The sequence below is a fragment of the Hesperophylax consimilis genome, chromosome 7, assembly GCF_061612785.1.
Source record: "Hesperophylax consimilis isolate HC1 chromosome 7, BYU_Hcon_1.0, whole genome shotgun sequence".
NCBI lineage: Eukaryota > Metazoa > Arthropoda > Insecta > Trichoptera > Limnephilidae > Hesperophylax > Hesperophylax consimilis.
The window spans coordinates 4,377,733-4,404,115 of NC_142842.1; the positions used below are offsets into that span (position 1 = coordinate 4,377,733).

General features: G+C 33.6%; 1 protein-coding gene across 2 annotated transcripts; it reads left to right on the top strand.

Moving 5' to 3' along the window:
- The first annotated feature begins 1,207 nt into the window (after positions 1-1,207).
- Positions 1,208-26,383, top strand: LOC149422177 (protein lifeguard 1-like). Of its 2 annotated transcripts, none has more exons than XM_089633137.1 (7): positions 1,208-1,349; positions 9,771-9,868; positions 16,360-16,532; positions 18,056-18,232; positions 20,666-20,772; positions 22,329-22,488; positions 23,570-26,383. In XM_089633137.1, the coding sequence occupies exons 2-7, from the start codon at positions 9,862-9,864 to the stop codon at positions 23,927-23,929; spliced, it is 984 nt and encodes a 327-aa protein (XP_089489263.1). In that variant the 5' UTR covers positions 1,208-1,349; positions 9,771-9,861; the 3' UTR covers positions 23,930-26,383. The 2 variants fall into 2 exon arrangements, with proteins under 2 accessions (XP_089489263.1, XP_089489262.1); XM_089633136.1 differs by lacking the exon at positions 9,771-9,868 and adding an exon at positions 9,926-10,025.

Genomic DNA, 26,383 nt, shown 5'->3' on the forward strand with positions numbered 1-26,383 from the left:
GGTTGTGGTTTTTTTAAACCAGTCATGGCCAGAAATGCCACCTCTAAAGGATAGTTAAAGACATTCTGTTTTATGTAAAGGGAATGTAAAAAATGTAAAGGGAAATTTCAATAACTTTCACAGACCTTTTTTGATAGCGCAATTCCATATGTTTCCTCGTCTCCCGGTGACATAACACATTATTGTTAATCTAGGTATATGTTATTTAGTAAATATCATTGGTAGAAAAACGTTATTATTTGTACTTTAAATTGGGGAATTTCCGAGAGGTTATCGTAGGCAAAATATGTTTTTTGGCATTACAACACTACACTAGCAAACTCTTATCAGCGTTGCCATGTTTAGGGATTTCTCCCTAGATATAGGGAGAAACAGAGAGTTCGATGAGGGAAATGAAATTTGTAATCAAAGGTAGGAAGAGTTTTGTTTTACTATTTTTACCTGGCTATTAAGACCTTGTCACCAAATACGGCTAAAGAAATTTCATGCAAAATTTCAATAAAATTTGCTTGAGCGCGCCAGGATTTGAACCCGTGACCTCCAGAATCGTAGTCGAGAGCCTTACCCCTCGACTACGGAGCCCGTCAACTTTATTTGGAGATTTTTCCTTTTTCCCCGACCAGATTCTATTATAATTTATATTTAGCATATTATAGCCCGAAGAAAGGACTGCCAAGAGAATATGACGCGACAGTGTATTGTATTACAATTAGAAAATGTAGAAATGCATATAACATAATACAAACGTTGTCGTGAAATTAAATTTAACAGATTTAACCTTAAAAATATTATGTTATTAAGAAAAATATCTCCTGTATACAAGCTGCCATATGGCAGCATTGCATCCATATTTTTTGTTGTTGTTATTTTTAAACTCTTGTAATTTCAATGTTTTATAGAATTTTACACTATTTTATTAATTTATAAAATAGTGAATGGTAGAAGAAGTAAGGGACGTCCGAAGAAGACATTTACGATCAAGTGAATCATATACTTTAGTCGTGTCAAAAGTACGAAGGTGAACGAAGCAAAGAGTACGTAGTAAGAGTCAAAACAGAGTTCTGCGACCCTACAGCAATAGGATGATGGTTAGTTAGCTAGAGATAAATATAACGGGATTGTCTAAAATCTACGGTATTTTTATGCTCTGCTGGGGAGTTCATATTTTTTGACATGGTAACGCTTTGCCACAATCGGTTTTTCGTTGTTCGCTAAAGTTCGCTTCGCGGCGTTTCGAGGTCTGTAGTTCTTTAAGTGATCGGTGATATTTTGCGCAATAAGTTGCTCATTTGCCCCTGACAAGTATATTGGTCGTGATATTTGGATAACCGTAGCATATTTGTGCCCAGGTTAGTGTTAATCATTCATTATACTTCGTGTTTAAACTCGTTTTCCCGAATATTCGATGTATTATTGATCCTCCTCCATTTTGACGTATGTAATAATAATACAGTGCAGTTTCAGCGTAAACATGAGTCATTCATATACAAATTTGTGCGTTGAATTTCACCACCCTGACAACATAAAGCGTCAGAAAATACTCAATATGGAATGATAAGGCCGTTCATAACTTAATACGCTTATGAGTATAGTAAATAGGTCAAAATACTTCTTCAGAAATTTGCAGAACGCAATAACAATATAAATAAGACGATCATCCAAACATTAGTCGCCTTATTTATATCTAATAAATGCCATGTTTAATTGCATTGGTCATGCAACATATAATGAAAATGCTGTGACTAATATATTAGATCTTATGTTTTATCTGTAGAGTTGATATTTTTGTGAAGAGCTGATTATTTTTGACAGCGATACGATATCGTCGGAAACGTTATCGAAAGGTATTCGTATTTTTCGTTCCAAGATAAAATGAAATTATGATGTATTCCCCCAAATACACGCTACACACAACGCTATCAGTAGATCTTTTTAGAAATATTATGTGAGTCAAATCAAAATATAGGTATTTTGTACTTATTTTATTCATACAACACTATTTGCAAAGTTAAGTTATCTTCTGGCGTTGTGTCATCATCAGTGTGTTTGAACAGTTAATAGATTGTGAGACATAAAAAGGTTTATTTATCTAATGTTTAAGATAATAGCAGTGGTTTTTTAAAATAAAAAAAGTTAAATGCTTTAAAACATATCTTCTAAAGCTTTATTTTAAATGGGGAAAAGCAAAAGAATGCAAGCGAAATTGTGGATTGGTTTTTATCAATATTATTGTAAGGAGCTCTGTAAGAGTAATTTTAAGAATATGACCACTGAATACAAAATCATTATTTTAAAGATAAATAGCACAAAACTGCGCTATACAGGTGCTATATTATTATAATAATTGTTTACTGAACCGCCGCACTTTTAATAAGCAGAATTTATGGAAATTACACTTCGTTTCAACTTAATTACTACAAGAAACCACTATTTTCATTGAGGGAGATGGAAAAACATCACAAAATAGGTTATTGTTATTAGGTTCAGAGTTTTTAAAATTTAAATTCATATTTAGATTGAAATACAACATACTTTACACACTTTGTATCAGTTAGATAATAATCAGAATCAGTTTCCAGAAATGGAAAATAATCCATTTTAGTAGCTATTTCATTTAAAAAAAGGATAATTTGTGTATTTTCTTCACTAGTTCAATAAAACCCTAACTTAACCTAAGAGCCTATTTCAGGATCACAGGTTCTTACTTTGGGTTAAATAAGAGAAAAAAAACTAACCTTAAAACATTAATAACAATGGCCACCAAGTGAAAAATCGAATTTAATTTAAATGAAATAACTACATATTAAAATGCATTCTTTTCCATTTCTGGGAACTGAAATACGTACTTCTCATTATTATCTAACTACTACAATGTGTTTTTGTTTAAAGTGCGTAGTAGTATTATTTTAGTAGTATTTTCTGTATTATTTATTTATATAGTTCCTGTGAGCACTTAGGCCATAGGCCGATTGAGCTCTCTCCCATTTTACTTCATTCCTTTAACAGTTACCCTGTCCCTTTTATAAAGTTCACAAGGGTTGTCATTGGATATGTGGCTATGTCTTCTGGTTCCACAATGTGTCTTCCCAGGTCTCATCTCTCCTCTTTTTTATTTTCTGTATATTTACCAAAGTTTCTTACAGTAATCAAGTTGAAACGAAGTACAATTTCTATAATTTGATTGTAATTTTTTTTCTTCCAAGTTTTTAAAGCACAGAATATATATGTATGTTTTTCTCTAATAACTTTATTTTTTTATCAAACCAATAAATTTAAAGCACAGAAGATAGACATATGTTTTTCTCTGATAATTTTTTTTTTTATCAACCCAATAAATTTAAAGGATAAAAGCTAGATGTATGTTTTTTTCTAATAACTTTATTTTTTATCAAACCAATAAATTTAAAGCACAGAAGATAGATGTATGTTTTTTCTCTGATAACTTTATTTTTTATCAAAACAATGAGTCGCTCATTAATCTTTATAATACGGGAGCTCAGAATCACAATTATTGCAGGCCTAACTTATTTGTAAAATAGGCCTATAGGTTTGTTAACCTTGAATATGTATGAAATTATAGATTGATCCTTCGAACATAATCTTTTCTCAAATGCTAATGGCCCACAAATGACTGAAATTAAATTTGACTCATAATCCAATTCTGGCTCATAGAGCAGTCTTAAATAAACTTTAACTTAACTCTTAATCTAATTCTGGCTTATAGCAACAGTCTTCTATATGATTTAAAAATAATAACCTATTTTAGTTATGTAAATTGTATTAAATAAATACTTCATACTATCTGCAATGATATTAAATTTAATTTAGTTAATCCATAATTACCAAGATAATTACACATTTCATTGTGTTGTGAACTGTAATATTCCATTTTTAAATAATCAATATTTTTCACTGAAGAGATAATCCTATAGAAGTGCGTCTGTGTATCCGGACTTAAATAATTTTTTTCATTACTTTTAGTGAATTTTGACCATGTATTATTTTTAAAATATTTTTTCTTCTTACTTCTAGTGAATTTGACCATGTTTTATTTTTCAAATATTTTATTATTTTATTTGAACAGATAATCAATTTCATTTACTGTCTGGGGTCTAGAAGTCGAAAGGTCTCAGTTGTCTTTCAAAACGCTTTAGATCACACTTCACAAGTTCCTTTTAGGATGATTCAGTTTTTCAGTGGCGGTAAATCAACATTTATTTAACTGCTTGAGGGATAGCTTCACTAATTTGGGTAGTACCGCTAATGTCCTTGTGCGAAAGGTACCCAAATTTGGATAGTTTTTTTTGTTGTTGTTTTATTTGAACTTCCTGCAGTCAGCTACTATGTTTAGTCGCTAACTTGGTTAAACTTCTACAGAATACCAACATAAGTCACTAATGTTCCTCTCATGGAATATTCTAGGAAATGTTTATTGTTTTTTTTGTTGTTTGTTTTTGGGGTGTTATGCCGTGTTGCGCTATGTTTAATGTTTATTGTATCTACCGTCATTAAATAACAAATTTTATAAGTCATGTACTTGAAACTTGTTTCAAATAGTAACCGGATAAAACATAATGTGATTCTTCACTTTTCTTCAATGTTTTGTTTTGTCATTGAACAGTTTCATATTTGCAAATATGTTTATTTAATATTTGTCTCTTTTAAACTGGTTTTTTCCCAAGATATGCCCATTGATTGATTATGTTTGAAATAAAATCGTCCAGTTAAATCAGGGTAACTTTTTCATTCCAATGAATAGAGAATTCTCGTGCATTTTGTAAATAATTTATTTCAATAAAGATAATTATTTTATTATGTGCCTCTTTTTTTTCTTTTTTTTAAATGCATTTTCAATTTTTTGTAGTTGTTTTAAAAATTGCGTGCTATTTCGGCTCTGAAAACGGTCATGCGCCATCTTGACCGCTACGTCACAAGTGCTACGTCACACCTTTGCCGCCGCTGCCGCCATCGGTTTGCAGGATCTATTCAGGCCGGTCAACAGTGACGTCATCGTTCGCCCTTGAACGCTTGATCAATCACCGGGCGTTTTTAGCTGCATTGAAATATTTCGTTCGCGCCTGTTTTTAAAGTCATTATAACTTTAATAAATGATTTTTGAAAATTATAAAAACTATGTATTCTTGTGTCTGAAGTGTTTCTACATATGAATAATTTATAATAAGTGATTTTTTGGTGTGAAGAGAATTCCCTATTGTGCGCTTTATTTATTTACGTAAAACCATCTTTAGTAGCTTTTATGAATGCACTATCTTTAATTTTTCGAAGAAAACTTCTTCTAACTGCTTTTCACTTTGTGATGGCATTATTTATTTTTTATTAAAACACAAATAACTTAGTTTACATCACTTTATTTCGATACAAAATCTCAACATGTTTCATGAACCAAGTTCACTTCATCAGGAGCACAAGTATACTAAAGTTATAATTAAAATTAGGTCTAGAAAGAAGAGGTATTATTTGTTATTGTGTAGTGTAAATAGAAATGTGAATTCGCAAGTCATTATTTGTCCGCAATTTACAAATTTATTTTTTCCTTCCTGTAAGCTATCTACAAAGTGATTATGCAATTATTGAAACAATAATTTAGTTTTTTTCCTTGTGCTAAATGTGAACTCGCTTTGAATGAAACTATCTTTGTTAACACATTTCGGCCGGGTTTTTTTTGAGAAAATAGGCTGTCTCGGAGCGAAAATAAAGGTCCCGTGCGAATTTCTTTAATTTGTTTTAAATCGCTATATCTTCGAAAATAATAAAAATTTCTACATAGTAACTCAGCATACCCAAGCTATAAAAGTACTAAATGAAAATAAAATATTATTTGAAATGCAACTCAATTAACTTTATAATAATATGCTTATTAAGGTCCGCCTATCGGTATTTGCCTATACCTGCTTTATTTAAATATGCCCGATAACTCTCGCTCGCTTGCACATAGGAGTTGAGTGGATGCGGAACAGAGATAGAGATTCGAAATGGGTTTCACGGTCATAAAAAACCCTCATTCCAGGAATTGAATTATTACAATAACAAATAATATACTATCCTTTTGTTTAAATACCTATGTAAACGAAAGGCACAAAGATAAATGTAAAAAGAAAACTTGCATTACGATTCGATAATTATGTACATATAGTTGGGACCTTTAAAATGAGATTGGTATATATTATTCATATAAAAACATTGAATAATTACGTCTTTTCTGCCATTGAAATGAGGCCGGCGCAAAAGATAGCTCGCCGTTAAGCATCAGTCGACCGAACAGGTAGAACTACCTTTCCCGGCCGAAGTGTGTTAAAAAGAAGGATGAATATTTAAAAGGAAGATTGAACTATTCATACTTATTGTAAAATAATATGACTTGTTAACAACAGAAAAAATATTATTAGGATTGAGTTTGTACAGTGGGGAATTATAAAATATCATTTGTCTCTGTCACACAGAAGCGTGTTCGGGAAATTCTAGATTTGTGGTTAACCACAAACCCAGTTTTAATTGCCAATAACGGTTTAACTAACTATTCATTCTATTTCTACATAGACCCAGGTGTTTCAACTCACACCACATTTGACGTTACATTGAACATCATCGTCGTTTTAGCTGTTGTCACTTTTAACAACAATCCCAGTTACTTGCGGACCCATGTAAGCGTAAAGCATAACTGTAATAGTTAATCAAAAACATCATTGGTCGTGGATTTATGATGACGCCAAATGTGGCAGAAGTTCAAACAACAAGGCCTTCAAATTCATGGGAAATAAATTAAATTTCTTGGTAAAATCAGTAATAATTAAAAAATAGTTCAGTCATAAAAGCAAGAAGTGATAAGAAGGTTATTGTTGGTTATTGTAAGGTTAATGTTATCTGATACTTAACTAATTGTTACCTTTGCTAATCGTGACTCATAGCCATCAGAATAGGGCGTATATTGATTGGACACTTAAATGAACACAAAAAGACACTTAACTAAACAGAACTTAAAGCAGACGACCTCCCGTGGTCGAACAATGAAGATCCTCAGCTACGAATCCGAAGGTAGTGGATTTGAGACCTGACATGCGTTAATTTTTATTTCGTTTATAGATATCTACATAATAATGTTCTATTTTATATATTATTTAACCAGAACAATAATTTGTGGCACGTTCTTGATTGGTAGATAATAATATTTATCTTTATCATTATTTAAGATTTTTTATCTCATTACTTAACCGCTTCTGTGCCAAGAGCGAGTTAACTCGCATTCTTGACCTGCTGTGCACAGCTACACTTCTACCTACTGGCATTTAAAAGGTTAAATAGCAATAGAAATTTTTTGTGAAGTACGTATCCTAAATTAATTCTGCAATCAATATTAATTACTATTTGAGAAAATATTTTTCTTATAATAATTATTATTTATTTTACATATAGGTTAGTGGGAGTAATGAAAAACCATGTACGAGGCATATCCAGAAAGTAAGCGTACTGAATTTTTGTAGGTTACAATTTACTTTATTGAAACATAAAAATTACATGGTTACCGTAGTACATATGTAAGCTATTTTTCGACATAGTCGCCATTCCTCTCAATGCAGGTGGTGAAGCGGGGTATCAACTTTTTGATGCCTCCCTCGAAGTAGTTTCCCGCCAACCCCTTCGTCCACTTCTCCACCTCCCCCTTTACCTCCTCGTCTGTTGAAAACCTTTTTTCACCCATGTACAGCTTCAGGGAGGTAAAGAGATAAAAATCTGAAGGTGCTAGGTCAGGAGAATGCGCGGGGTGGTTTAGGACATCCCATTTAAACGAAGCAAGCAGTTCCTTCGTTGCGTTGGCCGTGTGTGGTCTGGCATTGTCGTGCAGCAGGCTGACTCCCTTTGTCAGCATGCCTCTCCTCTTGTTTTGAATCGCCTTCCGCAATTTTTTTAGGGTCTCACAGTATCTTGCAGAGTTGATGGTCTCCGCTTGAGGCAGATATTCAATCAAAATTATGCCTTGACAGTCCCAAAACACGGATGCCATAATTTTCTTGGCTGAAATTGTGGTTTTGAACTTTTTGGCGGAGGGTGAAGAGGTGAGAACCATTTTTAAACTCGCGATACCACTTGCACATACTCGTACGATTCATAGCTTTATCACCATATGCAGTTTTCACCAAATTATAAACCTCAAACGTAGGTTTTCCCTTCCAAACGTGATAACGGATGCTGCCGCGTATTTCGCGCTTGGCGGGAGATTGTATTGACATTTTTCACGAAACGTGTTGTCGCGTCGACACTTCTCAACGTACTGACCTTGAACAGGTCTCGTTGCGAAGGGGAAGAGTCAGGCTACATGTTAGTGTAGCCAACATGTCGAAAATAAAATTCATTCGGTCGTGAGAGCCTCAGTACACTTACTTTCTGGATACGCCTCGTATATTGACTAACTTATGTGTCACCTGTGATAAAACAATTGTTTTATATCACGTCAATGCAAAGTACATATTATTTTAATTTTAATATAATTAATGTTGATTGCGAATGAATAATTTTCTAAAAAAAGAATGGTATTTCAAATATTATTTCTGTGTAAAACAAATTATGTTGTGTTATGTGAAACTTGATGATTTTAATTTTGCACAATAAATGCAGTTTGTGAGAAATTTCAGATTTAAAAAAAATAATTTTACCATTGTTGGTATACAATATTTAGGCGGTAGATTCTGTGGTGACAGTTGAAGAGATATTATGAATACTATTTTATGTATTACAATGCATTTTACTATGATACATGCGATTTATAAGAATCGGATTACTGCTGACTAACTTTCCAACTGTCGATTCTAGAATGAGGATGAATGAAACAGCGCTACTACATTGACAGATTCAACTATTTTTGTCTTACTCTTCACTGTGAAAGTCAAAGATATGACTTTCTAACCGCACATAAAATGTTTTTTTTTCCATTCTTAAAAGATTAAAAAAAGAACAGCAAATATATTAAAAATTTTAAAAGTGGTTCTATGATAACTAGTTAAAATTACAATTCAACACACATTTAAATGGTGATATAAAGTCATTAAAAGAGAGTAAAAGTGATAACGTAGATTTTGTTTCATGAGTTTTCATAACTTTGTAACACTTTTTATAGGTGTGTTGAATTGTCATTTTGATGAGTTATCCGGTCACCATTAAAAGCATGGCCAAATATTGTCATTTACACGAAATTGTTATTGCTTTTTCCACTCTTCCGGGAAAGTAGTAAATTATCACTTGAACCCTTTTGACTTGGGGTAGTCGATAGTAGACCCAAAATGTAGTTACCTCTGCCAACATAACACATTAGTAATAATTATAGTACTTATTGATTTTGAATTTCACTTCATTTGGTTCTATCGTCACAGGCCGGTAACATCCTATAAAACACGGCACCTACCGTGGTGCGTATCGACACAAGCTCAATACAGAACAAGTCTGATAAAATGACTTTTTAAGGTGTTACCATTATTACATTTGATACACTGAGATGTATGTGTATTTCCATAGATACATAACTCTTATTCAAAACTATCATGAGATATCACAGAAATTTCTTTATGGAAATTGCAAATTATAACTTTTCACTACTACTAATAAAGTTTGAAAAACAGGTTATTTTATTTTCCATGTCTGTCTGTTGATATTGTATTCATTTGTATTGTCAATGATTATATATTACATCAACGAGATTTTAATGATTTTTGTTTTTTCTTTATTTAAACTGATCTGTTTTTCTTATTCTTTTATAACAGCCGATAGCATCTCAGACGCCATCTGTTTCCCGAAAGACTGACCGTGGATTACGACAGGTTGAATCAAGGACCATCCTCTAACTACAGAGCGATGGACTGTACGTAATTATTCAATTTTATTCTCATGTCTTGAATTGTTTGCTTTTTCTTTTCAGCTGGCAGGACCTTCTCGATAAACACATAGATTAATAAGGATATATTCATCTTTGCCGCATAGCCAATAGCCAATAATGTGGCAAAACAATGGATATCCAGGTTTACCCATCATTTAGTCGAATGCTCTTTTTTATTCTGATTAGTAGCATGCTTCACCTTTAATTTTGGCTTTGATTAATTCATTTATAACATTTTATTTATCATTTAACCCATTGCGTCAATATCATCTCCCTATCGAGGAAAGGGCTCAGGTAGCATCGCAGTAATTAAAAAATATGGACATATTTAATGGGATCAATATACATATAACAGAAGATTAAAGCTTTAATTTTTTAATTGATTTATTTTGTAAGAAGCAAACAGCTTTTATTTATAACTAGCTGTACCCTGTCACGCCTTGCTGTGGCTCTGTCTGTCTGTGCAAATAGAGAAACAATAGCGCATGTTGCTTTTACGTCCAACAGATGGGACTGTTTTTGAAAGAAAGCATGTTTGTCCAACAGATGGCACTGTTATATTAACAAGTTATATTTCTATATAATATAGATATATAAAAACAAAACATTGTGTCAAAATTTCAAGGCAATCGATTTTGACAAATGAACATTTATATTTTTATTTATATTGATTCGGTAGTGCAGTTACATTACATTACTTCAGATATTTCTGAAGGTTATTATTAACAATGTTGATATTATAAAATCGTGTGTAATACTGCACATATGCGTAATTTTTTCTAAGGTTGTTGTGCATGCGGTTTTTCGAGTTTAATATTAACACCATACAGAAGGCCCCGAGGGAAATGGTTTCCTGTCATGGCCTATGTCATCTTTGGGAATGCTGTGTTTAGGGACTTTTTGAGGAAAGAAAGGTTTGAATCTGGTTGTCTTGAAGAGACCCATGTTGTAGAAGGGAGGTAACATAGAGACTGACAATCAATCCATAGCCGAGCTGTTGAACACAAGAATGTGTAATTTTCACTACAAAGTTCCTAAACAAATCAATAATCAATATGCAGGTTAACCTTTCCTTATCTGTGTTGTGTATTTACTACACATTGCTTCTAATAACTTTAATAACTCTATAAATATAATAAATTCTGGGTTCAGATTTTAGGTATTCCTCCGTTATACATTTATGCACTGAATTAAAAAATAATATATTACATAGTTTTCAAATTCAATTAAAAATCAGAGTTTTTTTTTTAAAATCTGGAAAAAATACACCAATACAATCAACCGTGTGATACTAATACGCGAAGAGTGTGTGAGGAAATGACACGCTATTGATGTCCCGCTTTAATTCGCTATGCTGGAACATGAGACATCCACACTTCTGCAGTTGTAGTTTTTGATTTAGACCATCGATACCTAGCCGCTAGCCAGTCGCCCGTGAACCGTCGTTAGATGAGGACCCCTCGCACGTTTCTTTAGCATCTGCCGATGGTTTTTTCATGTTTTCAGCAATTAAATTACAATTATTATCACTTTTGATATAAAATATAATAAACATAATCGATTGGCTATGAATATTCATATTTTTCCGATATTAAATCGCTTATTTTGAGATGTGTATTGACTACACAGCACCTGAATGCGTGTATTTTTTTAGCACAGTAAGGGAAAGGTTAAAAACACATTAAAGTTTGCCCACACACACACACCATCCAAAATTCGCTATGACGACGGTTTCAGTTTTAGCCCTGTAACATATTCACCATTCTCGTTCAAACATTTACAATTTCTGTTACGTACGTAAGTGTACTTGGCGTTCATGAATTTGTGTATTTGGAGACCTTTGTGGCGTTATTCTTACAAATTTCTCAGCAAACTTCACAATAATAACGATGGTAATTTCACGTCCCATTTCCTGTGCAATTCATGAACATAAAACAATACTAAAATAGCTCTCACCCGTAACATGCCAACATGCAATAATCCATACTAATAGTCGGCCTTAAGCTGAAGTTACCTCCATACTAAAATGTTTCATTTCTAGAGCCAATACTGTTATATAATCATTTTGCATTCATCAAATACTAAAATAAGTGTCTGTCTGCTAAATTAATTAAAATAAACCATTAAAATTAGCTCTTAATATGTTAGTTCGTAATATATTGTATTATCGAAATACTCCCTTAGACTTGAAGTATTTTCTAATGAATCCTGATCAATGCTGTCCACATTGAACAAATAATTTCCTAGTAGTGGAATCTGTACCGATTTGATCATTTGATCTTTTCATTCCATGGCCAATGGATTCCATTGTCTATTTAAGAAAGAATTTTGATATTTGAAAATGTTTGATCAATTTTACCAGAAGTAAGGAAAAATTGAGTTTACTTCGGGCACACTTACACGCCCACAAAACACTTCTTTCGGTTTATCTCTTCAGTGGTGTGCACAACAGTACCATTATTCTATCACATTAGTGGCAGCAACCTTCGCGTTGTGTTACTCACGTGTATATGGTAATCACATATATTATGTACATAGTAATTACATATCTAGACTAATGTCATAATTCTTTCAGGAGAATATAATATAATATAATCCGAGCCTCTTCAAGGCCCGCATTAACAAATCCCTTCCTACAGCCCCTACCTTACTCCGCCTCACAACGCCGCCCAACCGGGTGGTGACATAGTTCCCCTGTCTGTGCACTGCACAGGCAGGGACACTCTTGTGAGGTGTCACATAAAAAAAAAAAAGGAGAATTTTGTAAATTAGTGAAAAATATTACACACTAGGTGAAGTCCCCGACGTTGCCCGGGCTTTGTTTATTTTCCTCTTATTTTGAAGTGTGCAAAATTTCATCAATAAGTATCAAAATTCTGCTTTAAGGAGTGGGAAAGAGGATGGGGAGGTTTTTAGAAATCTTACGTGGAAAATCACCTTTCTCCTGTTTTGAAGGTCGTGAAGTATGTAAAATCTCATCAATTTAGAAATAAAACTGTAGATTTGTATAAAAAACAAAATGTATATTGGAATTGAGTTACCATCTGGTTTGTAGAATACCATTACAAACTTTTTATCATTATCAAAAATCAGTCCATCATTGAGTTTATTTAAATTCTGTAGAAATTAGAAGTAGATTTAGTATAAATAATAATGTTTATTTTATTGAATATTTGTTGTTAATTACACTCATAATATTATTTTACTTCTAATGAACCTTCATGTAGTCACTAGACCATGGAAGATGAATAGCATTTTTAAGTATGTCTTTGAAGGTAAGTGCTTAATACCTCGTATTGTATTTTAGAAGGTCATGATTTAGTTTTTTGACATCACTCATCCTAAATTGTTAATTTTTTGTTGGATCACTTTTTATTAGTGAATAGCCGGCACCATTTGTTAATTGACAACTTCCTCAATGTGCGTTGCAGAATGTGCTTTAATAATAAGCAAGATTACATATTTTTGCTATGAATTGTTCCTACCCGTGTTCAATTTAAAATGATTTCAAAATTATGCTCTATTTTTGAATGCGTCAAAACAAATGAACAAGATCAAACTGTCAGATAGTAAAATGGCGGGAAAAGTGTGTTTGTTTTGCGATAAGGGAAAACATTTAGATATAAGATAATACATGGGAAATGAGATGCCTGAGGCTTATGTGAGGTAAAACCATGTATGATCATGTTAGATGCGGAGATTCGCAAATAATGCAAGGCTGATGTAGAGCAAATGCATGAAGAAAGGAGTTTAAGGAGAATATATGGCGCGAATGTGAATGTTAGAAGTCAGGGGCGCCCAAGGTGGACATGGCACGATCAAGTGAACCAAATACTTGATTAATTCAAGAGTCATAATAACCGGAGAGTATTTATGAGATGATGTTTGAGGCAAGGAGTGTGTGCCAAGACCGTGTTGTTTGGCGGACAGTCCTCTCTGCCTACCCCTGCGAAAATGGCGTGGTGGTTAGTTAGTTATTTATTTAGATAGAATGTATGTATGTATGTAGGAGTGTTATAATAATAATAATAATGTACCTATTTTAGTTTAATTCTTAATGATGTGGTTAAACCATCTTTAATTTCTTTCCTTCCTCGTAATCACAACCTGTCAAACTAGGTACTTCAGTAGTTTGTCAACAGGTACATCATTAAATCGCTTCGATTCAGATATACTAAATTACATACATTTATATTACTTATAAATGTAGAAGTCGGGCGAGTCTGTCCATGGAAACATAATTAGATTCAATATTAAATTTATCAAGGATTAACTTATTTTTTAATTTAAATCAACCCAATTACTGTTAAACTTATTGTGAAATTAGACATGAGCTCATCAGCAGAATGGTGCCTCATTAAATAATAATAATAAATATATTGAGGAAACCACTCCATACATATTATTAAACTGTATTTGCAAGTGGGAAATTTTAATCACATGACCTTTGTGTCAATACATACTGCTTTAAGATAATACATAAAAAGTGCACAAATTCTTAAAAACATACACAAATTATGCACTTTGTAAAGCCCCTAGTACATGTTGGTTATTGCCTAGTACAACGTGTACTAGGGGCAATAATCTAAGACAATAATTGGATTGGCCGGCCAACGTTTGCGGCTGTGCAATAGCCAATATACCCCAAGTGGTCCGGAACTTGTACTAGGGGCATAACAAGAATTAAGAAACATACAATAACTTGTAATACAAATTGTTTTTTTTTATTTTTTTTATCTATTAGCAGTATGCCATGACAATTTAAGTGTAGGTAGTATAAAATAATAATAGGTGTAGTTCTCTATTATTATTAACTTAGCAATAATTATTTCATACTTGCATCGGGCAAGGTTATTTATCGTTGAGGTGCACAGTTTGAAATCACATTGTCACTAATACATTTAAAATGGTTCTATGATAACTCCTCAAAATGACAATTCAACACACTTATAAAAAGTGCTATAAAGTTATGAAAAGCAATGAGACAAAAACCAGGTTAAATAGTTACATATGTAAACTATTTAACTGTTTCATCACTTTTCATAACTTTATAGCACTTTTTATAGGTGTGTTGAATTGTCATTTTGATGATTTAACCGGTCATCATTTCAAATTACGTAGACACATTGTGCGTAGTATATACATTATTCTAGTTATTTTTACCAAATCTTAATGATTTCTATTGCAATTGTTTCATTTACAAATAAAGTTGCAATAATATAGCATATGAGGTCCTTGCAATCATAATAAATGTGAAAAAAAGTAATTGAGATCTCCACAGATAATGCATGATTACTGTTTAATTTTGTAAAGGTGGGTAAAATAATTTGAAACAATATTTTTCGTAATCGTTTAAGTTCTGAAACGGTTGCCAAAGTTTTGCAGATTTTGGGGTACTACGTCCGCGCGAAATAATTCCAATAAATTTATCACTTGACTGCAACGCTGCACGCTAAACCATTTGCAACGAAACGCTTGCCTTTTAGAATGCAATGTTTGCAATGAACGAAAACGTAGTTTGGTTAATTGAATTTATAATAAATCATTTTTTATTCTAATATGTACTGTTTACAGGAAATTGAAAGATAATGCTGAGAGTATTTTTTTTTATTTTTTTATTTTTTATAGTGAATACCTCACAAGAGTCCCAACTGCTCCCGTCTGGGGCCAGTGAGACTATGGCATCCCCAATTGGGGGATGTTGTGAGGCTGAAGGTAAGTGGGGAAGTACCTGGCTATTCAGATCTAGTCACTAAACACGGCTAAAGCCATTTGGAGCAACGTTTCAATTCTGAATGGTGGTCTTACACCAGGGCGATACTGGTAGTATCTTCCACTCTGGAACGTGCCGCAAATATACTATATATTATTTTAATTAATTAATTGAGATATAACACAAATTAATCAAATAAAATTTATTTGCGCACGCCGGGTTCGAACCCGCGACCTTCGGAATGGCAGTCCAATGCGTTACCACTGGACTATGCCGGCCGTCAAAAAAAGTATTTACCCATTTAAAAAATATTAAAATCAATCTATTTTTAAATATGCCTCAAATTCTTGACACAATGAATGTTAGTCATTTGTTTTGATTTAGTATTAGAAAATTCTCAATAGTTAATGGGCCATTGTTAATTTTATGTTATGACAGTTGATCTGTCGTTAAATGTAAATTTAATTAAGACGTGAATCATTAACATTTAATTCTTTAATTAATAATGTCACACAATGTTGTAAATAAAATCATAAGTTTTAAACATATAAACTCTGCATTGAAAATACTTTATTGTGCACAATATTCTATGAAAATTCACAATCTTATTCTAATCACTGATCTGAAATCAAATTAGTTTGTGACAAGAATTCCAAAGCTTAATCATTGAAAAAAATCTAAGTAAATTATTTGAATTCCTTACTTTTAATGCTGCCTCGTACAGTGTTTTTTTTTTGTAATGGTTGTTGAATGATTATTTCAGCACAAGGACAAGGATACCCCAACCAGGGCTACCCGCCACAGGGAGGATACCCACCGCAAGGGGGGTACCCACAGGGGGGAGGATATCCCCCACAGGGGGGTGGCTATCCCCCCCAACCCGGATATCCGGGACCCCCACCAACTGGATTTGTAAATCCTGGATACCCTAATCAGGTGAATATTGAAAACATTAAATTAAATGCCAGCATATTTATGTATTTATTTGAGACTCAAACACGACATTTATAGAATACAAAAGATATTAGTATTCAATTATAAGTGTACCTAGACTAATTCATCTGCAGCATTCACAAAAACAAACACATAAACAAACAAAAAATTGACATTTATGTAACGGCGGACCAATACACTCACAAGTACACTGTTTGCAATGATTTTGTAATTTAATTTAATTGATTTATAATTTAATTTTTTATAAGTACAATCGCCCTGTATTGGATGTCTGATGCCACTACACTGTTTGCAATGATTTTATAGGAAATATATGAAAATCATGGAGCCTAGTCTTAATCTTTCGCCTCGCTTTTTATGTTTAGCCACGTCACATACCTGTATTAATCCTTCCATTACGGTGTTAAAAAATTTCCTCAGGTTTTAGTGCTATACACTCAGTTAATATTTATATATTGTAATTATTTCATGCAAATGTATTACGAAGGAATACCTAAAATATGAACTCTGTGATTAGTACATTTACAAAGATATTTTAGTAATTACAGATGTTTGTCCACTCAGTTGACAGCACTGGCAAGGAATGGTTAAACCACGAATTTACTGAATTGTTAACCCGAAAGATACAGAGTTACCCCAGTACCTATCTTAAGGAATATGAAAACAATATCAGTTCTTTTTTTATGTGAAACCCAACCATCTGAAACCAGTGAGACTATGGCATCCCCAATAGGGGTATGTTGTGAGGCTGAAGGTAGTGAGGAGGGAAAGGAGATGGGGAAGAGGAAGGTGGAGAAGTACCTGGCTATTCAGATCTGGTCACCAAACACGGCAAAGCCATATCAAGCAACATTTCAATTCTGAATGGTGGTCTTACAACAGGGCGATACTGAGAGTAAAGCCGCAAATATGCTATATATGATATGAAATGAGTAAATTGTGAAATAACACAAATTGACCAAATAAAATAGAGCCGCCGCCGGGATTTGAACCCGCCATCCCCGGGCTGTCAGTGCTAGTCGAGAGCTGCACCCCTGCACCACTCACACAGGCCTTGTGAGTCCAATTGACTTGCACCGCCGCCGAATTGTCAGTGCTAGTCGAGAGAGCTGCACCCCTCCCTCCACCACTGACATTTCCTTAAGATTGTAACATATAACACATCGGAAAATGGATGAGTATACGTGAATGAGTCAAGGAGCGTGTGTGTGATCTTTAAAATAAGAGGAAAAATTACTGTCGTCTATGTCTGATTTTGAAAAACGCTGCGTTAATTCACGCAGAAATGCCGGTGACTTTGAGCTAGTATTCAATAAAACCTGTTGGTGTCTAAGTTCACATAAATATGTCGGATTCCCATACAGGCGTTGTGAGTCCAATTACTCTGCCAGCTAAGTCCTACATTATTGCATAACTAACATCTTATGTACAGGAGGTTTAAAATTCGGGAATGTTTGTCTTTATTAAAAATATAAATAAAAACTATCCATGTTTCTTCTTTCCAGGGAGGTGGCGGCTATATTCCCCCGGGAGGTGGGTACCCCCCACCCGGAGGTGGCTACCCCGGCGGCGCTCCCTCGTATGGGGGCACCGCGGGGCCCAGTTTGGGAGACTTGGAAGAGGGGGAAGTCAAGGGATTCGATTTTGACGATAAGTCCATCCGATTGGCCTTCATCCGTAAGGTAAGAACTCTTAAACAAATTATTACTTGCTTTACTACAAGACTTGGTGTATTGGGTTTAAATGCATTATATATGGAGAACCATGGAATAAAGAAGAAAACTAGAAGTGCCTTCCGTACAATTTTGAATGAAAATAAATCTTCAATTTAGCCCAGAGGTTCCCAAACTGGTCCATATTGACTATATTGATTTCGGCTTCACAAGATTTAAATAGAGGTACACGCGAACAGACCACCATTCGCATCAAGTCATCATCAACATTCAGGCATTTTGTAAATGACATAATACACCTAACACAGTTTACATAACACTAATAATAGACATAAAAATGACTAATTTGATCTTTCGTAAAATTGTTTATTGAAGTATACAAATAGTTCCTTTTTCTTGTCAGAATTAATATATTGAAGTAAAACATTGCACATTGGCGTGAATTTTTCCAGTTCCCCAACTTGTCAGTGACAAACGTTCAAGGTAATGACGTTTCGGTATACATTCAACATTTAAATGTACTTCACACAGACTTCAAAACTAGGTTTGAGGACGTTTTTACTATAGAAACTGAATCGGATTTCATATGACTGAAGATCTGATTGAAATAAGCACTTACGAAGAAATTAAGGGGCACATCTAGATTCAGAAAGAAATACCTGTTGTTTATCCTGCTTTATGGGCTTTATATTTATTTTGTGTATCACCTCACATGGGCGCCCCTGTCTGCACAGTGTAAAGACAGGGAAACTATATCACCACCAGGTTGTTGGGTAGGCAAGGGAGGGAATCTTCTTACTAAAAAAGAAATGAAAATCATATTTGATGTTAATAGGTTTAGGAAAATTCAATATTCAGCAGGCAGGAGGTCTTCGGAAAAAAAGTTTGGGAACCTCTAATTCAACCGTATAGTTTCAATTTTGAAAATGACAATTAAAAAGGAGGTCTTCGGAAAAAAAGTTTGGGAACCTCTAATTCAACCGTATAGTTTCAATTTTGAAAATGACAATTAAAATCGTTTTCTGTTAACGTATTATATTATAGGTAGGTACTTTACTGCTTGTATGAATTCTTGAGACAATCAGTTAAAATTTTTAAAATTTTCCCTCAGTTTCAAAGGAAGTCTGAGTTTATTGAATCAGGGACATCACAGACAGAAAATCCGAAATTAGTATGTGATGTGAGAACGGAACAGTGCATATCACACGGTACACACATGCTGGCATTAGGCTCTTGTCAGAGGTGACATGTGAAAGCAATAAAGTTTTTTTTTTTGAAAAAAAATGTCACCCGAGACTAAAATGCCATCTTAATTTTGTACTTTAAATAAGTTCAGGAATCGTTGCTTTAAGTCTGTCAGATATGTCCTGGTACAACCTATATAGATGTTATCCATTCAAATAATATTTATTCACACTCTTTGTTGTAATTTAATTTAAAACCCTCTTTACTGTCAAATTTGGAAATGATCCAATTTTTGGAAAAAAAAACTAACTTCAAGAATAAATGTCTATTCTTTTTGTTATTACATTACTTTATAAATTGGGTTCCTACTCAACTTAACTTAATTAGCCCAAAGTCCTTGAGTTGTTATTCTAGATGTTATACAAAGAAAATATTTGGAAGGCTTGGAAATGGATTAAGCATTTAAATTAATTATGTATGTTTTTGTCCAATCCTAAATAATTATAAAGACATTAAAGACTCCTTTGTCAATGTTTTGTAAAATCAATATTTATTAAAATGAAAGATTCTTTCTTTAAAAATTACAGTTAGTATTATTTAATATTATGACAGATTTAAAAGAATCCATACGTGAAGTAGATAGATATAATTAGACTTTTGAGTGTTTTAAAAATGATATATTTATAATAAAACACCGATGGTTTAAATATATATTTCCCATGAGCAGTCAGGCCACGGGCCCGTTGTGGTGTCTCCCATTGTACCTTATTCCTTTAATAATAATAATATTTGGATGATTTGTATAGCGCTGTTTTTGTGAAAAATCACGTCATGGGCGCTTTGACGGTATCCCGGTCCCTTAGAGTCCCTTATGAGTTCACCGGTGTTAACATTGGATATTCGACTATGTCTCCTGGTTCCACAATGCATCTTGCCAGGTAGCTGAGCTTTGTTTCCATCAGTGCGGGACATTGACACTGTACGTAAATTGGAGTCTCTTCATTCTCTTCACATTTCCTGAATCTTTTGATGTTTTCCAATCCCAACAGCTGTCTGTGTCTCCTGAGGTGGCAGTGTCCCTTCAGTAGTCCAACCAGTTCCGTCACTGAGTGCACTGTACGCATTGAGTATTTGCCTGGGTCCTTTGGATTGCCGTCTTGCCTGTTGAAATGTCTAGAGAAAGAAAGCGAAGAGTGGTATTTTGGTGACGTTTCATTCCATTAATTTTAGCACTAAATTGATGTTTAACAATTGTAGGTGTACGCCATCCTGATGGTACAACTGAGCATCACCTTTGGCTTCATCGCCCTCTGTCTCCTGCACGACCCTACCAAGAAATACATCAGAGCGCACCCCGCCTTGTGGTGAGCTTCACTTTTAATACTATTCATAAAAGATGTATTGCTTTAGAGACAGATTTTTATAACATAAGGTAAGGTAAGTGTGTAACAGCCGCTTTCACCATTGAAACTGTGGGACTGCTGAATATAATATGACGACAATGTTATCAAAAGCGTTGCATTGAAAGTTAAGTTTTCCTGGCTTGTAGTCAATTTGCATAGATTAACCATAGCTAAGAATTGTACTGGCAAAGTAGTTTTTGTTTGGTCATGCATGCAAGTAACTTGTTTCAAAAATTTCGTTTAAATCTATAAACAAAGTCTCTAGCATCTCAATAACCCGACATATCATATGTGTGACACTGTAAATTGGGGCCAGAGATTATTTTGGTAAACAATGTTAAAAACATTGTTTTGCTGCTAACTCATAAAACTTCATTGAGTTTTGTTTTGCTGCTACCCATAAAACTTCATTGAGTTTTATTTTGCTGCTACCCATAAAACTTCACTTGAGTTTTGTTTTGCTGATACCCATAAAACTTCATTGAGTTTTATTTTGCTGCTACCCTTAAAACTTCACTTGAGTTTTGTTTTGCTGATACCCATAAAACCTCATTGAGTTTTATTTTGCTGCTACCCATAAAACTTCATTGAGTTTTGTTTTGCTGCTACCCATAAAACTTCACTTGAGTTTTGTTTTGCTGATACCCATAAAACTTCATTGAGTTGTGTTTTGCTGATACCCATAAAACTTCATTGAGTTTTGTTTTGCTGCTACCCATAAAACTTCACTTGAGTTTTGTTTTGCTGATACCCATAAAACTTCATTGAGTTTTGTTTTGCTGCTACCCATAAAACTTCACTTGAGTTTTGTTTTGCTGATACCCATAAAACTTCATTGAGTTTTGTTTTGCTGATACCCATAAAACTTCACTTGAGTTTTGTTTTGCTTATACCCATAAAACTTCATTGAGTTTTGTTTTGCTGCTACCCATAAAACTTCACTTGAGTTTTGTTTTGCTGATACCCATAAAACTTCATTGAGTTTTGTTTTGCTGCTACCCATAAAACTTCACTTGAGTTTTGTTTTGCTGATACCCATAAAACTTCATTGAGTTTTGTTTTGCTGCTACCCATAAAACTTCACTTGAGTTTTGTTTTGCTGATACCCATAAAACTTCATTGAGTTTTATTTTGCTGCTACCCATAAAACTTCACTTGACTTTTGTTTTGCTGCTACCTTTATATTACATAAAATTTCACTTGAATTTTGTTTCGCTGGTACCCATAAAACTTCACTTGAATTTTGTTTTGCTGCTACCCATAAAACGTCACTTTTGAAATTCGTGTATAGTAAATATGTACATATTGTCGTCTATAAATAAAAGCACAAATCAATGTTATTTTCTGGCACTAAATGCATGAAAGTTTTCCATGCATTTAGTGCTGGATTTTAAAGTTTTTACTGCATTTTTGAAAAAAATACTCTCCTAAGGACTTTACTTTTAGCTGTCACGGCAATTAAATCCTCATAATTATTAATTTGTGATTTTGTATTAAATTAATGTTTTGTTGTGAAGGTGGATAGCGCTGGCGGTGATGTTGGTGACCCTGATCTCCATGGCCTGCTGCAGCAGTGTGCGGCGCAAAGCTCCCATGAACTTCATATTCCTCGCCCTATTCACATTTGCAGAGTCCTTCATGTTAGCTATGGCCGCCTCCAATTACAACAGCTACGAGGTGACCATTAGTTTCTTAGTAAAAGACATATCAAAGAAGAGCCCACTGCTGACTCCCTTAAACTTTAAAACCTTCTACTTTCTCAGCCTCATGCCATAGATCCACAGCCTCTATTTTTTTGTACTCAATATCCTTCAATTTGGAAAGCGGGTATGGGTACCACCGCCCCTTGGATCCCCGCATCGAGAGATGGATTCATGACTCGCTCCAGGACACACTATCCGCCCCTGATACCTTTTTCCTACCCAGAACTTCCTCTCCTTGCTTTACTTAAAAAGACCCTCCACACAGAATCCCAAAAGATGACATAGGCCCTGAGGAGAAATTATTGTCCTCTTGTGTAGAGTTATCTAAAATTTCAATGGAAGACTTATGTTAACGCTAATATAAACATGTTTTTCTGTTGATTTCCATCTTTTGATATCTAATTTATATTCACTTAATAAATTATATTTAACATCTCTCGGTTAGTCAACTAAATTAAGATGTTCATCAGAAAGTATTTAGCGAATATAAATTCTAAATTCAAATGCGAAAATCCACATTAAAATATTTTAGCTAAACATTTTAGTTACTGACCGAAGTTTCGTTTTTGACCAGTTTCAACCAATAAACAAGTTTCGACTGAAACTAGAACAGAAGCGGAATTCGGTTTCACTTTCAGCTGAAAATATTGTTTCGTTCGGTCGCTCAACATTTTAGATTAATGGTAATTTTAGCTTACATCTTCAATAATTGTATTGAATTATGGTAAAGGAACAAAGTAACAGCAAATGGCGCAAAACGCCGCTTGTGCTTGCTTCATTCCTTTTCTATAATTCTAAGCTCGGTTCGCATTTCAGCTCGTAAATGAATATGCAGCAATAGAATTTGTAATTCTTTTTACAAGAATTTAGTCAGCATAAAACTGAACACTGACAATTCAGAAGATAACGAAAGAATAGGTTAGGTTTTTTTTGTTTATTTTATTTTTTCATCACTTTTCTTAAATGCTCTGTTTTGTCGTGGAACCGTTACGGTGTGCAACTGTTTTATCAAAATGTTAACAGGTCAAAAAATAATTTTAAAAAAATTTATTCAGGTCCTTCTAGCGGTGGGCATAACGGCGGCGGTCTGTCTCTCGCTGACCCTGTTTGCCTTCCAGACCAAGTTTGACTTCACCAAGATGGGCGGCATACTCCTGGCTGCTGTGGTCATCCTGTTCCTCTTTGGCCTCATCGCCATCTTCTTCCCCAACCGGATCATGACGCTAGTGTACGCCTCGTGCGGGGCGCTCATATTCTCTGTCTACCTCGTCTATGACACGCAGCTCATGATGGGAGGGAACCACAAATACTCTATCTCCCCCGAGGAATACATTTTTGCTGCGTTGAACCTGTACCTCGATGTCATCAACATCTTCCTCTACATCCTGACTATCATCGGCGCATCTAGAGATTAAGAATCCTATCGTTCTAAGGCCCTTCGCACACTGGTAAACAGAAACCAGACAAACCGGTTGGCAACCGAGCTTCTCTCACGATGGAACTCAAGTTTTACCATTTCAGTCATTGTCTCATCTCGTTTAATAGTGCACGGCATCATATTGCGTTAAAAAATGTCTACTGAATCAAATAATGACAAAGACGCTATTGTTTATTATTATTAATGAATGTGTAATCATGTAAAAATAAGATTTTGGGTTCCTTTTCCTGTTAATGTTTTCTAGCTCGTGTATGGAGCAAATTTCTCGAAAGTGGCAAGACTGGTTACGTCAGCGTTGAAAACTACTTTTTGGGAAGTCCTTGAAATGCAAAGGAGAGTTTGCCAGCCGTTTTTTTTTGTTGTTGTTTATTTTCCCCGTGCGCAAAGGGCCTTAGAGTAATAATTGTTCTTTTTCAGTTGCTAGAAGCTTGGAATCCGCCAGCTAATCGATTATCGAGTTATGACAAATAAATAATGTATTATATCATTCATATTTATCACCACTGCTTAACTTATCTTGTAATGTTAGGTTTACAAACAGCATTCGCACTAATCAAATGTGTTTGTATAACTGACTCCAACCTGCGACATGTTTGAAGGAGTTTTCAAATGGCAACATTACAGAAAAATATGAAGAAAATAACATTTAAAAATTGACCTTTGAAATAAAGATTTTAATGAATCCCTTCAATCAGCCATGGATTGCTTCTTGTGAACCTAACTCTGTTTACAGTTTAAAATGTGTTTAATAATTATTGGTAAGATTAATTGAAGTTTGAAATAATATAACCAGGTTATATTTTTCACTACAGTGATTTTCGTAATAGTTGGCGCGAATTATACAGGTGTTGCGAGATATACCTGATTAAAGTATTTGAGGTACTTCTGTTCACACTCTGTATATTATTACATTATCTTTGTTATATATCCGTCTTTCTATTGTTTGTGTGTCATACAAAAAACTCTCTTGTAATGTTACTGAATTAAAATATTTGAATGGCTGACAATAATTGCTGCTAATTGTGACTTTTCCACTATAACCTAAATTATACCTAAGCCATTTATAACTTTAAATACATGATATAATTTTGAAGATTGGTTTTTGTGTCACCATCCTAGTATCGCATGTTTATGCACTCACCAAACAATAGATTGTATGTATGTTGTCTTAAATTGCCATTCTTCTTCATATAGGTTAAAAAAAATCTATGTGCTTCGTGTAAATTTTTTTTGTAAATATGTTCTTTTGTAAATTACCTAACAATGTATTTGAAATGCAAACTTATTTGGCACCTTCAATAAACCAAAAATCTATGTTTAAACCTTCATTAGTGTAGTAAAAATTATATATTTATTATATTGATTACTAACTAAATTGTGTTTCTCTTACCTTTGAATGAATTTCCGTAATCATTTGAATGAATTTCCGTTATGAAACTATTTTCTGTTTTTTTTTCAATCAGTTTAATTATGAGACCAGTTTGTTCTAATCTTTATACACACGTCAAAAGTAATGTTTTAGTTTTGCGATATTTAATTTATTTTTAAAACTGGTCCGTTTAAAATGTAAATTTGTAATATTTTAGCTAAATAAATTTGAACATTGCAGGAAACACTTTATATTGAAATTCCTTTTGTCCAATTTGCTGTAGTTTTAAAAATAAACAATGTATGTATAACTCAGTATTGAATAAATATTCCTAGATGTGATTTTCAGAAACTAGCAAAAAGCCGTAATATTTTTTGTACATTCCTTACTGTTATTACATAATTTATTTAATTTTCTTAGCATCTAAAGTGTGTGAAAACTCTCTTGATTGCTTGCTTCGTATAAAGAAAACTTTCTTGATTGCTTGCTTTTGTATAAAGAAAACCCTCTTGATTGCTTGCTTTGTAAAAAGAAAACTCTCTTGATTGCTTGCTTTGTAAAAAGAAAACTCTCTTGATTGCTTGCTTTGTAAAAATAAAACTTTCTTGATTGCTTGCTTTGTATAAAGAAAACTCTTGATTGCTCGCTTTATATAAAGAAAACTTTCTTGATTGCTTGCTTTGTAAAAGGAAATGCAGTAATTTTTTTTATAATTTATCTTTCTGCATAAATTTTATGACAAATTCAATTCAATGTTTTTAGCAAAGTGTCCTGTTTCTCTGCATACTTATGTTAAACGTGAAAGCTGATAATATATACATTTAAGATTATAAAATATTCAAATAATATATATTTTTATTAAAATTTAAGGTAATATTGGAACTTCACTTATTTAGTGTTATCATATCGATTTGAGCAATATTCCCAGTCAATCGTTTTGCAGGTATCGTCAGGTGGTCAGGATGGCTCAGAGGTAAAGCAGTGACCTGTTTAGTGAAATGGTCCCAAATTTGAAGTCTGATACTGCAAAACTTTACTGTTAATAAATTTTATGATGTGTCA